Source organism: Bos mutus, chromosome 14, assembly GCF_027580195.1.
Source record: "Bos mutus isolate GX-2022 chromosome 14, NWIPB_WYAK_1.1, whole genome shotgun sequence".
Taxonomy (NCBI): domain Eukaryota; kingdom Metazoa; phylum Chordata; class Mammalia; order Artiodactyla; family Bovidae; genus Bos; species Bos mutus.
In genome coordinates, this window is record NC_091630.1 from 29,895,475 (window position 1) to 29,908,897 (window position 13,423).

General features: G+C 32.8%; 1 protein-coding gene across 3 annotated transcripts in view; it reads right to left on the bottom strand.

Annotated features, from left to right (window-relative positions):
- CSMD3 (CUB and Sushi multiple domains 3) overlaps nucleotides 1-13,423 on the bottom strand; it is a 1,469,470-nt gene that overhangs the window by 70,464 nt on the left and 1,385,583 nt on the right. For all 3 annotated transcript variants that reach the window (XM_070382828.1, XM_005887888.2, XM_005887887.2), the window contains 5 exons: nucleotides 10,264-10,437; nucleotides 7,894-8,067; nucleotides 6,535-6,720; nucleotides 4,506-4,679; nucleotides 1,240-1,422 (listed from right to left, as the gene is read on the bottom strand). In XM_070382828.1, coding sequence (XP_070238929.1) covers nucleotides 1,240-1,422; nucleotides 4,506-4,679; nucleotides 6,535-6,720; nucleotides 7,894-8,067; nucleotides 10,264-10,437 — 891 coding nt within the window. The remainder of the gene's footprint in view (nucleotides 1-1,239; nucleotides 1,423-4,505; nucleotides 4,680-6,534; nucleotides 6,721-7,893; nucleotides 8,068-10,263; nucleotides 10,438-13,423) is intronic.

The window sequence follows — 13,423 nt, forward strand, 5'->3', positions numbered from 1 at the left end:
TCTTTCTATTCATTTACTAGAATCTGTTTTACAAAGTGAATTGCATGGGCTCCATTTTATGAGGAAAGTATTAATTCTGTTATATTTGCTACAACTCCTACTTCTGTTTTATCTATAATGTATATATGAACAAAACAAGGTTAGCACTGGGTTGAGTTGCATTTCATCTAAAAATATTTTGCAGTACAGCTGAACAAAAGGCTGACTTAGCTATCACCCACATAATGTGCAACATCATTATAAAGACTTTGCCTTTGGTAACTAAGCTTGAGAAATGAAGTGAAGACAGCGTACTTAGTGTCTTTTGCTCAACAACTTTGTTCCCCAACCTATAACGGAAACTGATTTGTAATTCTCTCTTACCATTATTAAATTCAGTCCACTTAAAAAAGGATGAATGCCTTTCCTAAAATATAGATATAGTTTTTAAACATAATAAAAAGTTTCTGAAATATAGTCAATTAAAATACTGTTAAGAAGGTTCCACTGGGAATTGTTTTCTATTTATAAAACCAATACATTTGGTACAACATCAAGCAAGTTTCATAAATACTTTTGTAAGTTTAGCTTTTGCCCTAAAATAACCTCAAAAAAGAGCAATTTAAATTATAAGGATATTTTCCCTGCAACATTTTCTTTTTAGTCAATATTGTAAAGATTTGATCCTGTTAACTCTGAATCGATCAGAACAATTCTGTGCTGTGCTGTGCTTTGTCGCTCAATTGTGTCTGACTGACTCTTTGCGACCCCATGGACTGTAGCCAACCAGGTTCCTCTGTTCTGGTTATTAGCAATACCCATAAATGAAAAACATCATGTATACTTAGACATCTTTCTATATTTTACCATTTCTACAAACCTGAAAACTAAAACATATTGTGAGGTAATGTGTTGATGTAAGAACAACCCAATGTTTTTCCTAGTGCTGTCAACAATTCAGAGCACTGTGATGGGGGAAAAATATCTTTTTAGCTTTTCCAATCCTGTTATCTGCTGTGATGTGAATAACGTTTGTATATAAATGACACTTGAGACATACTTGAGACTAAATTAATAATTATTACCTGTCATATTTCTTTTATATGATAGTATTGGTAAAACTGGAATACTACTACTTTTATTCCGTGGTTGAAGACAGAGAGTACTGGAAGGAGTAATTTCACTTAGCAGCACACAGTTGAATGTGATCCACATCAAATTCCAGCACTCTCAATGTTATTAGTTTCTACTTGACTTTACCTTTGCATTCGGGCTGCCTTCCAGTCCAACTGCCATTGGGTAAACATGTTCTTTCTTCTGAACCATGAAGGATATAACCAGTATCACAGGCAAAGCGTACAGAACTCTTGGTTCGGAAATCGCTTTCCTGTCTAGAACCGTGACCAGGAGTACCTGGATCCCCACATGTACCAGTAGCATCACCTGCAATTCAGTACAGTCCAAGTTAATTTAATTCAATAAACATTTATTAAACTCATGATTTAGTCCATCAATCCTGTGGGCATTTTTTTTGTTGCTGTTAATGTTGTGCTTTAATATGGTAAGTTGACTGGGTAAAATCATAATTCATATTTTCCATTTGACTCCAGTCACAAGAAAAAGCCTAAAGGAAAAAGAAAATAGTTGTGGAGCATGGTGTTATTTTCCAGTGATATTTGGAAACATCTAATAAGTTGAAGACATTTCATTAGTATTTCCTGAATCTAGTTCTTAACCAAGGTAATGGAAAATTCATAATTGACAATTCTTTGGGCTCAAATGACAATGGATTCATACAGTTAAAATTTATAATGTGGATTTGGCAATTTTCATCTTTTCTTCTCTGAATTAAAATCAGTTTCTGTTAAAACAGAACAGTGATGTGTTGGAAAATGTAAATATTAAAGTATAATATTTCTAGTCTAAACTTATACCATTTAATCTTCTCTATTAATGACCATTGACCAAAGATGAAAAAACTCCATACTTTTTATACATAAAAGTACAAAAATGAATTATAAACAAAGACTAGAAACTCTGACAAGTTGTTAAGAAGGATTTTGCTCATGACAGGGTGTTTCTCTTGACTATAGTGTGTAGGGTGTGCTCAGTCCCATTCTCATTTCTTAAATATGTCTAATTAAAGTTGCCACAACTAGCATTCAGTAAGACAGATAGAGAAAAGACAGAGAGAGACAGAGAAACAGAGAGAGAAAGTTGAAGGTATAATCATTGAAAGTGCTTTCTGTCTACCTAGATGCCAATTTTGACATGCTCTGTGCATCTGGAATCTTTCCTAATACTTTCTTATCATCATATGAGCAATATTAATAACCACATAAAGATTTAATGACACTATTTCACTTTTAAATATATGTATACACACTTTATTCTACAACTAAGTAGTAGCTTTCTAATCCATCGTGAGTGTGTGGGACAGAGAAAATGCTTGTGGGTTTATGTGTATTATCAGTTATCTGAGTGAGTAAATTTACTGATAGTTTCCATAATTTATAGATTAAATCTGAAGTCCCAGGCAGTGACCTCATAGGATTTAACCATAATTACATAATAATTAACATAACTGAAATTAATGAACTATTTCACACCTTTTACCTCTAAAAGAAGAATAATGTGAAACAACTCCTAATAAGTCATCATATGATCTCCACAGAGATACAATAACACAAAAATAAATATGTAAATAAAAAAATAGGCAGAAAAATAAGCACTAATATCGGCAGATAGGTAAAAATAGAATGAATAGTATCAAGTAGGGTAACCTCACAGCTTGAAAACTGAAATAACAATTATTGAAGAAAAATAGTAGCTTAAAGACCTTAGATAATATTTATCAAATGCTTACTTTGTGAAAAAATTATTAAAAATAGATTTAATGTTTACATATTCTAAGAAAATGCTATTGGGATTATAGTGACACAGGAGTTTTCTGTTGCCTTAATAAATCAAATTATGATAGATAAACATCTCTCATAAAACTTGGGTTAGTTTAATTTAAAACATTTAGGACTTTATTTTAAAATCATGCTATTAAATAATCAATTGCTTAAAAGTTCAGGTACAAAGAACTGAATTCTAAAAGGAAATCATTGATATAATATTACCTCTGGAATAAAGATTGCCGGGAGAAATATCATTAACCTCTGATATGCAGATGACACCACCCTTACGGCAGAAAGTGAAGAGGAACTCAAAAGCCTCTTGATGAAAGTGAAAGTGGAGAGTGAAAAAGTTGGCTTAAAGCTCAACATTCAGAAAAGGAAAATCATGGCATCTGGTCCCATCACTTCATGGGAAATAGATGGGGAAACAGTGGAAACAGTGTCAGACTTTATTTTGGCGGGCTCCAAAATCACTGCAGATGGTGACTGCAGCCATGAAATTAAAAGACACTTACTCCTTGGAAGGAAAGTTATGACCAACCTAGATAGCATATTCAAAAGCAGAGACATTACTTTGCCAACAAAGGTCTGTCTGGGAAAGGCTATGGTTTTTCCTGTGGTCATGTATGGATGTGAGAGTTGGACTGTGAAGAAGGCTGAGCGCCGAAAATTGATGCTTTTGAACTGTGGTGTTGGAGAAGACTCTTGAGAGGCCCTTGGACTACAAGGAGATCCAACCAGTCCATTCTGAAGGAGATCAGCCCTGGGATTTCTTTGGAAGGAATGATGCTAAAGCTGAAACTCCAGTACTTTGGCCACCTCATGCGAAGAGTTGACTCACTGGAAAAGACTCTGATGCTGGGAGGGATTGGGGGCAGGAGGAAAAGGGGACGACAGAGGATGAGATGGCTGGATGGCATCACTGACTCGATGGACGCGAGTCTCAGTGAACTCTGGGAGTTGGTGATGGACAGGGAGGCCTGGCGTGCTGCGATTCATGGGGTCACAAAGAGTCGGACACGACTGAGCGACTGATCTGATCTGATCTGAAAATGGAATTGCTAAAGCCTAAGTGATTTGCTATTCTAATGGATAAAAGCATTTCACAGAAAGTAGCATTCTAAACCCACTTATGTTCAATACAACACATTCAAAACTTACACCTGTAATTTTTCATATATAAGATCAGTATTAATTTGCATTGTAAATTCTAAATTACCTTAAGAATTCTGATAAATGTAAAAATAATTTTATAGCTTCCCTCGTGATATTTTTAAAAGAGAAATGTATTATTGTATCTCTTTAGATTGCTTTGTGTTCAAGTTCAGTTGCTAAGTCCTGTCCAACTCTTTGAGACCCTATGGACTGTAGCCCACCAGCCTCCATTGTCCATGAAATTCTCCAGGCAAGAATTCTAAAGTGGGTTGCCATTTCTTTCTCCAGGGACTCTTCCTGACCCAGGGATTGAACCCGCATTACCTCCATCTCCTGCACTAGCATGTAGGTTCTTTACCACTGAGCCACCCGGGAAGCCCTTATCATAATACTACTAATAAAATAGCCCCAGTCATAATACTCATAATGTAATTTCCAATAAACATCATCCAATTTTCCTAGTGGTACCTGAACAATGAGGTTGTGATCCACTCCAATGGCCGTTTAATTGGCAAGTCCTTGATGATTGGCCTAGAAGTGTACGCTTTCCTGTGCAGGAATAGTGAACAGTAGAACCAAAGGTATACTTCTCACCAGACAGGACTGCATTAGGAGGAACGCCAGGGTGTCCACAGTCAATCACTACAATACATAATTATTGAATATAAAATTTTTTTATATCTCCTATCGAACAACCTGCACCAACTTTTTTTGAAATATTAATGAATCAGAATTATCTGCTCCACTGTATACATCCTCTGAAAATCAAACATTTATATGAAGTTGAAGTTACAGGAGTTATTCTGTTAGCCCACTCACCCTGAGTATGAGTTTAACAGGAACACTGTAAGTAAGCTTAAATGACTGAGTCAATAAGCTTGTATGTATTGGGGTGGTGGGTGTTTGTTTATATACACATGTACATGGATTGGAAGCATTCATCTAGATAAGGATGTGAAAGATAGGGAGAGGAGTGGTATGGATTGGCTAAATAAGGTTATAGGATTCCATATAGAATTCAAAATGCCCTACAGAAATTAAAAGGGAAAAACTTTGAGGGTAAAGAAGGATGGAAGATGGATCTGTGGCACATGATTCAGACTATGCATATATAGTCTAAATTCTACTCCTGACCATTAATAAATAAATCATCCTGTAAAATGAAAATACTCAAAGGCTTATTAACCAAAATACAGCTGAGCTGAGCAGAATCAGATGTTAAAACACTGAGAATTCTCTATAAGCTGGAAGTAGCTTGGGGACTTACTATGTGTTCCCTTTCATGACTAGAGTATTACATATGATGAGTATTAAATAATCACACAGGAGATATAAACTTAATAAAATCCCTGAGTAAATAGCACACTACCAGGAAGTACAATAGAAAATAAGGAAAAGGTAAAAAGTATATGAGAGCTATGAAAATCTGAAGAAGTTCATGTTTACAGGTCCTACAAAAGATTTTTAACTTTCATGTTGTAGCCATACAAGGATAAGTGAATTACTTAAACCATTAGACTAACTAGTCTACGAAGAGAAATCAAATACATTTTAAACAAGGGATCAACAATTGACTGAATTATCTGCATAGTATATGAAATTAGATAGGCACTCTATTTTTATTTGTTCATGAATGAGTTCATAAATGATGCCACAACTATTTAAAAAAACTGCATGTACATAAAGTACCTCTAAACAAAACAATCATAAAATGATTTTGTAATTTAGCAATTTAGTATAACCAAAAATTACTTGCACAATGATTGTTTCTTTCCTATTATGTCCAATATTCAACTCTGAGAAGCAAATGTAACTAAGTCCTATCTATAAGCTGAATGCTTAGAATTCAAGTTCATTTCTCTGTCTTCAGATACTTTTGATTTATTTCTATTAAATTATTTTCTCACTATACATGCTAATTATATGCAAAACTGCTATAATTTATTTTATTTATATTCTATAGCTCCAAAATAACATATAACAAAATGCACTCTTATTCCTACTACCTTAAAGCAATGTATATTAACATTTCATATATGTATGTGCCTGTATAAGATAAATATTTAAAGTCAATGAGTTTTAAGTAACACTCTAATTTTCTCAAGCATTTTGCAGCCCTAGTGGCTATTTATATTGACTCATTTTGCTTTAAATGAAATTTGAAATAGTAGTACAAGAGAAAATAAAATTATAGTTGCCTCTCATGGAGTGGCAACATCACAGAGTATGAAATATATCTGCCTTTAATATTCTGTCTGATCCATGAAGGTTCAAAATAAAGGAATAATAGAGAAATATTAATCATATTAATATTAATATGGATGGCACATGGGCACTGAATTGGCAGAATACAGGAAGGGCACTTTCAAAACAATAAAAAAGTACAATCAGTACACTTCCGTCTGATACACAGCTCTAAATATTTCATAAAGACAATAAATATACATGTATGGTTTCAGGGCATTTTCTCAAAAAAGAGTTCACATTATCTACTTACTGATACATTCTGGTAAAGGTTTGTCCCATTGTCCATTTGGTTGACATATCAAAACTGAAGATCCAAATAAGAAATATCCAGGATTGCAGTCGTAGAATACCACAGTGCCATAGGTGAAATTCCCATGTTCTATTTTACTTTCTCTTTTGGAATTGGCTGGAATTCCAGGATCAGAACAGTTGACCACTAAACAAATGACACATTTTTGAAATATATATTTAGAATAATATAATATATAAATTTTCATTAGAAACTTAGTTTCAAAGATAAATTTTATCAAACAAAACAAAGATTCAAGGAAGAAAATTAACATAAAGAACTATGGATATATGGCTGAAAATATTGGAAACAGGAGAGCTTCTTTGCAAATCTATTTTAAACAACAGCAACTCTGTAAATATACTGAATACAGATTTATAAAGAATGATACATAAAAAACGAAATATACCTTTCAAGCTATGGTTATAGAAAATGGAGGAAAGTGATAATTGAGTTGTATTTTATCAGACTATGAAATATATCATACCTCTTTGCAGACAGAAAAACTACAAATGATTCTCTATGTTTCCATAGAACGAACAATAAATAAACCCCTAACACAGGTATCATGGTAATTTAAAGTTCAAACATTGTTCTTCCAAAAATATGAAGATTGTCATACTGAGTAAAGTAAATCAGACAGAGAAAGATTTAGAAAATAGAAATAGACTCACAGATGTAGAAAATGAACTTATGGTACCAGGAGGAAGGGAGGAGATAAACTGGGAGATTGGGATTGATATATACACATTACTATATATAAACTAGATAACTAATAAGGACCTACTCTATAGTACAGGGAACTCTCCTCAATACTGTGTAATTACCTATATGGGAAAAGAATTTAAAAAGATATATGTATGTATGTGTATATATATATATATATATATACATATAAAACACCTGAAACTAACATCACATTGTAAATCAACTATACTCCAACAAAATTTTACAATATAACATTGTAAATTAACTATACTCCACAATGTTTAAAAATGTGAAAAAATAAACTGAGATTAGTTCCATTAATTATGAAGCCAACTGCAAGTAAAAATGAGCTAAATGACTTTATATACAGCTATAGAACAGGTACCAGATAACACAGTTAAGCAACTGAAATAACATTTACCAGTTTTATAACTTCTAAAAAAGTTAAAAAATAAGAAAAAGGAAAGCATTAGTAATGAGATGACATCAATATTAAATATGTGTTTTATTAATTTTCTACTGTTTTGCCCAAATTGTTTCAAATATTACCATTTGTGTTTACACAGACACATTATTACCATGCTCTCAGCAGCAATTCAGTTAGATTTTTACCTTTGCACACTGGTGGAGGATGGCTCCACTGTCTGTTGGCCTGGCACTGGGCCTTTGTTGGCCCTTGCATGAGATACCCAATATTGCAGGAGAATGTTACCACATCATTAAAATTGAATCCATTTCCACTTGTTCTTCCATAAATTGGACTACCAGGGTGACCACAGCTCACAGCTAATAGCAACGGGGTCGGGTTGGGAGGGACACAGAATAGAATAATTGGTTATCAATTATTAAATTAAAAGTACACTTAATTACCTCAAAGAATGTGGAAAGAAGGCCACTTTTGTAGGAAAAAATACTTAATTTTACTAATGCAAAGGAACAATTTAGAAAGCCAAACAGGTCCAATAGAGTAGAATCATTACAATATTATGTTAGAGAGTAGACAATTATTTGTAATTCTGGTCATGGTATGCAAGTGGTGCATAGATATTAAAAGTTCCATGGTAACTTTTCATTTTATTTCTTTTTAGGGAAGAATACTGAAATTCAAAGACATTTGGGAATGATTGAAGTTCACAAAACTAGTTAATGGCAAAAAGGAATGAAACTGAATTGACTTTCCTTTTCTAGTTGAGCTTAAGAATTGAAGATAAATGAAGGCAATTTTTTATATTTAATTTTGAAATCATTTCTTATATTATTTATGCAATCATGTTTTATGATTAATGGATAAACAAAAGTGTGCTTGAAGAATAGCTTAATATGACTGTAATAAAAATGATGTCTTATGCTGTATTAGAATCCTTAATATATTGAGATACCAATATTAACATTCCCTAAACCAAACAACCTTACTGGTATATTTTCTTCACTATTGATATTTGATAACCTAGCAGTTTTGTTTGGAAATACTGACGTCAATTAGATGAACTATTTAAATCATTTTAATGTTAAAGCTCTTTTTTAGGATTTATTTAGTGCTTGGTTTTCCCACACACATTGTATTTCTATGAACTGTTTTATTGCATTATCTCACTAATTAATCATAGCAACTCCAGTAATACTGCTTCATAACTGGGCACAGTGAAAGATGACGTCACATTTAATACTTTAGAAATGACCCAACAGCAATCAATTTTCTGCTGTAATGTTAATGTAAACTGTTCATTTGAAAATGTAACTGCATCTTACTCCTGTTTAAAATTATTAATAGAGAAACTTGTGCTTGTTTTACCTCAGGGGCCAGTTTTCATTTATAGTCTCAATTATTCAGCAAGAAAAGTAGTAGTGTTAGTTGGCTATGCTTTTATATAATGAGGGGATTCCCCAGTGGCTCAGCCAGTAAAGAGTCTACCTGCAATTCAGGAGACCCAGGTTTGATTCCTGGGTCGGGATGATTCCCCTGGTGAAGGAAATGACAACCCACTCCAGTATTCTTGCCTGGAAAATCCCATGGATGGAGGAGCCTGGCAGTCTACAGTCCATGGGATTGCAGAGTCAGACACGACTGACTGACTTCACTTTCTTTATATAATGAAAGGCAAAAAACCTGGTATAGATCCAGCATAATATTTCTGTCTTTAAATCATTATATGGTCTGTTATCACATGCATACACACCACAGAGAAGCAATTTTGATAACTGTATGCTCTATTATCTTATTAAATCTTAACAAACTAATGTATTTTCCATTAAACTAGAACTCCAATAAAATACTATTGATTGATATGAGGTTGACAATGATAGAATTTATAAATATGTGAACTCATACTAAAAGCCCCATGAATTATTTCTCTGAAGCCTCCAAAATCTTTATCATTTAATCCTATAATGTTAAAACTACAACATGTTTACAGTATTTATCCTCATTTCCTAACACCGATTTTAATACAAATATCAGTGATTTCTTGTGGAAATTATCAGGAGAAAAATAAGAAATATATGGATAATTTACTTTTCAATCCAAAATAGGATAAATTGTGATGTGAAATACTGTGTTATTCTGAGTACTGGGTATTCAGTGAGAGAAAGAAAGAGTACTAGAATATTTTAAAATTCATTTTATCCTTCATGTGTAAATTCACATCTAAATTAAGAGATTAGATGAATATTTGCTGAACTAGTGAGATCTTTTATTAAAACAATTACAAAATTGTTCCAAATCCAAAAGAGTATTGACAGACATTCTAATATATTTTCCACTTTCATAGTGAATGGTTTTTTATACTTCTGAACACACCCTAATTTAAAATCTAGCATGTCAGTATAAAAAAATGCATTGTGAGAATTTAGTTCTTTAAATACACATGCATATGCATGTGTGTATCTGTCTATATAATCATTTACCTTACCTAAGAAAAAAATATTGGTAATTACATGAGAACTGAACAGAGGTCTTTGACTACTTTTGCTATGCTTACTTACGCACACAGGCTGGAAGTTGACCAGACCAATTGTGATCTTGTTGACATATTCTTACTGAAGAACCGATCAAGCGGAAACCAGGATTACACTGATAAACAACTGTGTCTCTGTATCCATAGTTTTCTCCAATGACTTGACCATTCACAATAAGCTCCGGAATTCCACAGTGACCCGCTGAAATGGGTCACAATAATATTTTTTAATATTATGATCTAGTTTTATGATGTATGTATTTATATACAATACAGCAATATCCTATTTTATGACACAAGGAATATTTCGTTTTAGGAAAAGGAAAATAAAAAAAGAAAAGCCAAAATAAATACATAGAAGAATATATTAAAGACATTTATAGAAATCAAGGATATAGATAAATAACAGAGAAAATTACCTGAACTAAAAACTCTTTCTTTAAAAATAAGAGAGAAGGCTCAAATAAACTCAGAAATAAAAGATGAGAAATTACAACTATTAGCACAAAAATACAAAGAATTATGAGACTACTAGGAGCAATTATAGCCAACAAATTGGAAAAACTAGAAGAAATTTATAAATCTTTAGAAATTTACAATCTTTCAAGACTGATTCATGAAGAAATAGAAAATCTGAATCAAACAATCACAGTACACAGATAGTAACAGTAGTCAAAAACCTTTCAACAGACAAAAATCCAGGACCAGATGACTTCACTGGTGAATTTTTAATAGTTATTCTTCTGAAACTCTTCCAAAAAATTATATGGCAGAGAAATCTTTGAAGCTTATTTTATGAGGTCAGCATTATTCTAACACCAAAACCAGACAAGGACACCACAAAAAGGAAACCTAAAGGTCAATATCCCTAATAAATATAGATGTAAAAAAATCCTCAACAAAATATTGGCAAACTGAATTCAACAATACTTTAAACAAATCATACACCAAGATCAAGTGTGATTTATTCCAGGGATCCAAGCACTATGTTGGGCTTCCCTAATAGCTCAGATGGTCAAGCATCTGCCTGCAATGCAGGAGACCTGGGTTTGGAAATTCTAACAACAGTAATCACACAAGGAAAAGAAATAAAACGCATTCAAACTGGAAGGGAAGAAATAAAACTGTCACTATTTTCAGATACTATATATAAAAATTCTAAAGATGCTACCAAAAACTATTAGTAGTAATAAACAAATTTAGTATAATTGCAGTATACAAAATTAAATGCCATGGAACAAGTAAGCCTGTGAGCCACGGCTAATAAGCCTGTGCTCTAGAACCTGGGAGCCACAATTACTGAGCCCACATGTGGCAAGTACTGAAGCTCATGTGCTCTAGGGCCCCTACTCCACAATAAGAGAAGCCACCACACAGTGAGAAGCCCTAGCATCACAATTAGTTCTTGCTCAGTGCAATCAGAGAAAAGCCTGTCCAGCAATGAAGACCCTATATGGCCAAAAACAAAGTTATATATAAAGAACAAATATGTAAAGTTTAAAAATAAAATAAAATAAAAAAAAAGAAGGATTCAAAACCATGACACTCCTAGAAGAAAACATAAGCAGCATGTTGTCTCACATCATTCTAAACAATATTTTTTTTTGATCTGTCTTCTTTGACAAAGACAACAAGAAAAATAAATAAAAAAGCTTTTCACAGTGAAGGAAAACTGTCATCAAAACAATAAAAACAATAAGGCAATTGGTGGAATTAGAGAAGATATATGAAAATGATATAAATGAAAAACAGCTACTTTCCAAAATATATAAAGAGATCATATAGCTCAATAACAGCAGTAAAAAAAAAAAAAAAAAAAAAACAAGCAGTTGAATTAAAAAAAAAAAAATAGGCAGAGGATCTCAGCAAATATTTTTCCAAAGAAGACATACAATTTGCCAACAGGCACATGAAAAGATGCTTGATATCACTAAACATCAGGGAAATGCAAATCAAAACCACAAAGAGGTATCACCTTACACCTGTCAGGATCGTCATTATCAGAAAGACAACTAGAAATATCAAGTGTCGGTGAGGAGGTAGTGAAAAGTAACCCCTGTGCATTCTTGGTAAGAATGTAAACTGGTCCAGCCACTATGGAAAACAATATGGAGATTACTCAAAAAATTAAAAATAGAGCTTCCATGTGATCCAGCAATCCCACTACTGGGTATCTATCCAAAGGGAAAAAATAAACACTAACTCAAAAAGACTTATTCACTTCCATGTTCATTGTAGCATTGTTTACAGTAGCCAAAATATGAAAACCACTAAGTGTCCCTCAATAGATGAATGGGTAAAAAACTATAAAATACACACACTCATCTCACACATGCATAATGGTATACTACTCAGCTATAAAAAGTACAGAATCTTGCCATTCGGAATAACATGGAGGGACCTTGAGGGTATTAACACTAAGCGAAATAAGTCAGTAGAGAAAGATAAATACCACAACGACTTCATTTATATTTCGAATCCAAAAAACAAAACAAAAAAGCAAACAGAATAAAAACAGAGAAGAGATTAGAGGTTGACAGAGGAGAGGAGAGTAAGAGGAAGGTGAAATGATTGAAGGGGATTGAGAAGAACAAACTTCCAGTTATAAAATAAGTAAGTCATGAGGATACAATGTACAGCTTGGGGAATATATTCAATCATTTTGTGTTAACTTTGTAAAGTGACAGATAGTAACTAGACTTACTCTAGTAATCATTTTGCAATGTATGCAAATTTTGAATAAATACGTTGTAAGATAAACTAATATAATACTGCATGCCAGTTATCCCTCAATTAAAAAAAAAAAAAAAATAGAAGGAAAATGTAGACCAGGCCAGGTGAAATATCTCACTGAAAGACAATCAAGGTAGTCAAAGGTTAGAAACTTAAAAAAAGAGTTGACAAAACTGTTAAACTCCTAGCTAATCCTATCAACAAACAAAAAAGATACTAAAATTACCAATGTCAGGAATGAATGAGGTAACATTACTATAAAGCTTACAGATGTTAAAAGGATCAGGGAATATTAAGAACTGCTTTATTACAACATATTTAACAATTCAGAACAAAAGGACAAATTTTTTGAAGTTGTATCATCCAAAAACTAACACAAGAAAATATGAATAGTCCTCTATATATTAAAGTATTTGAATTCTTAAATAATAACTCCCTCTGCAAAAAAATACACT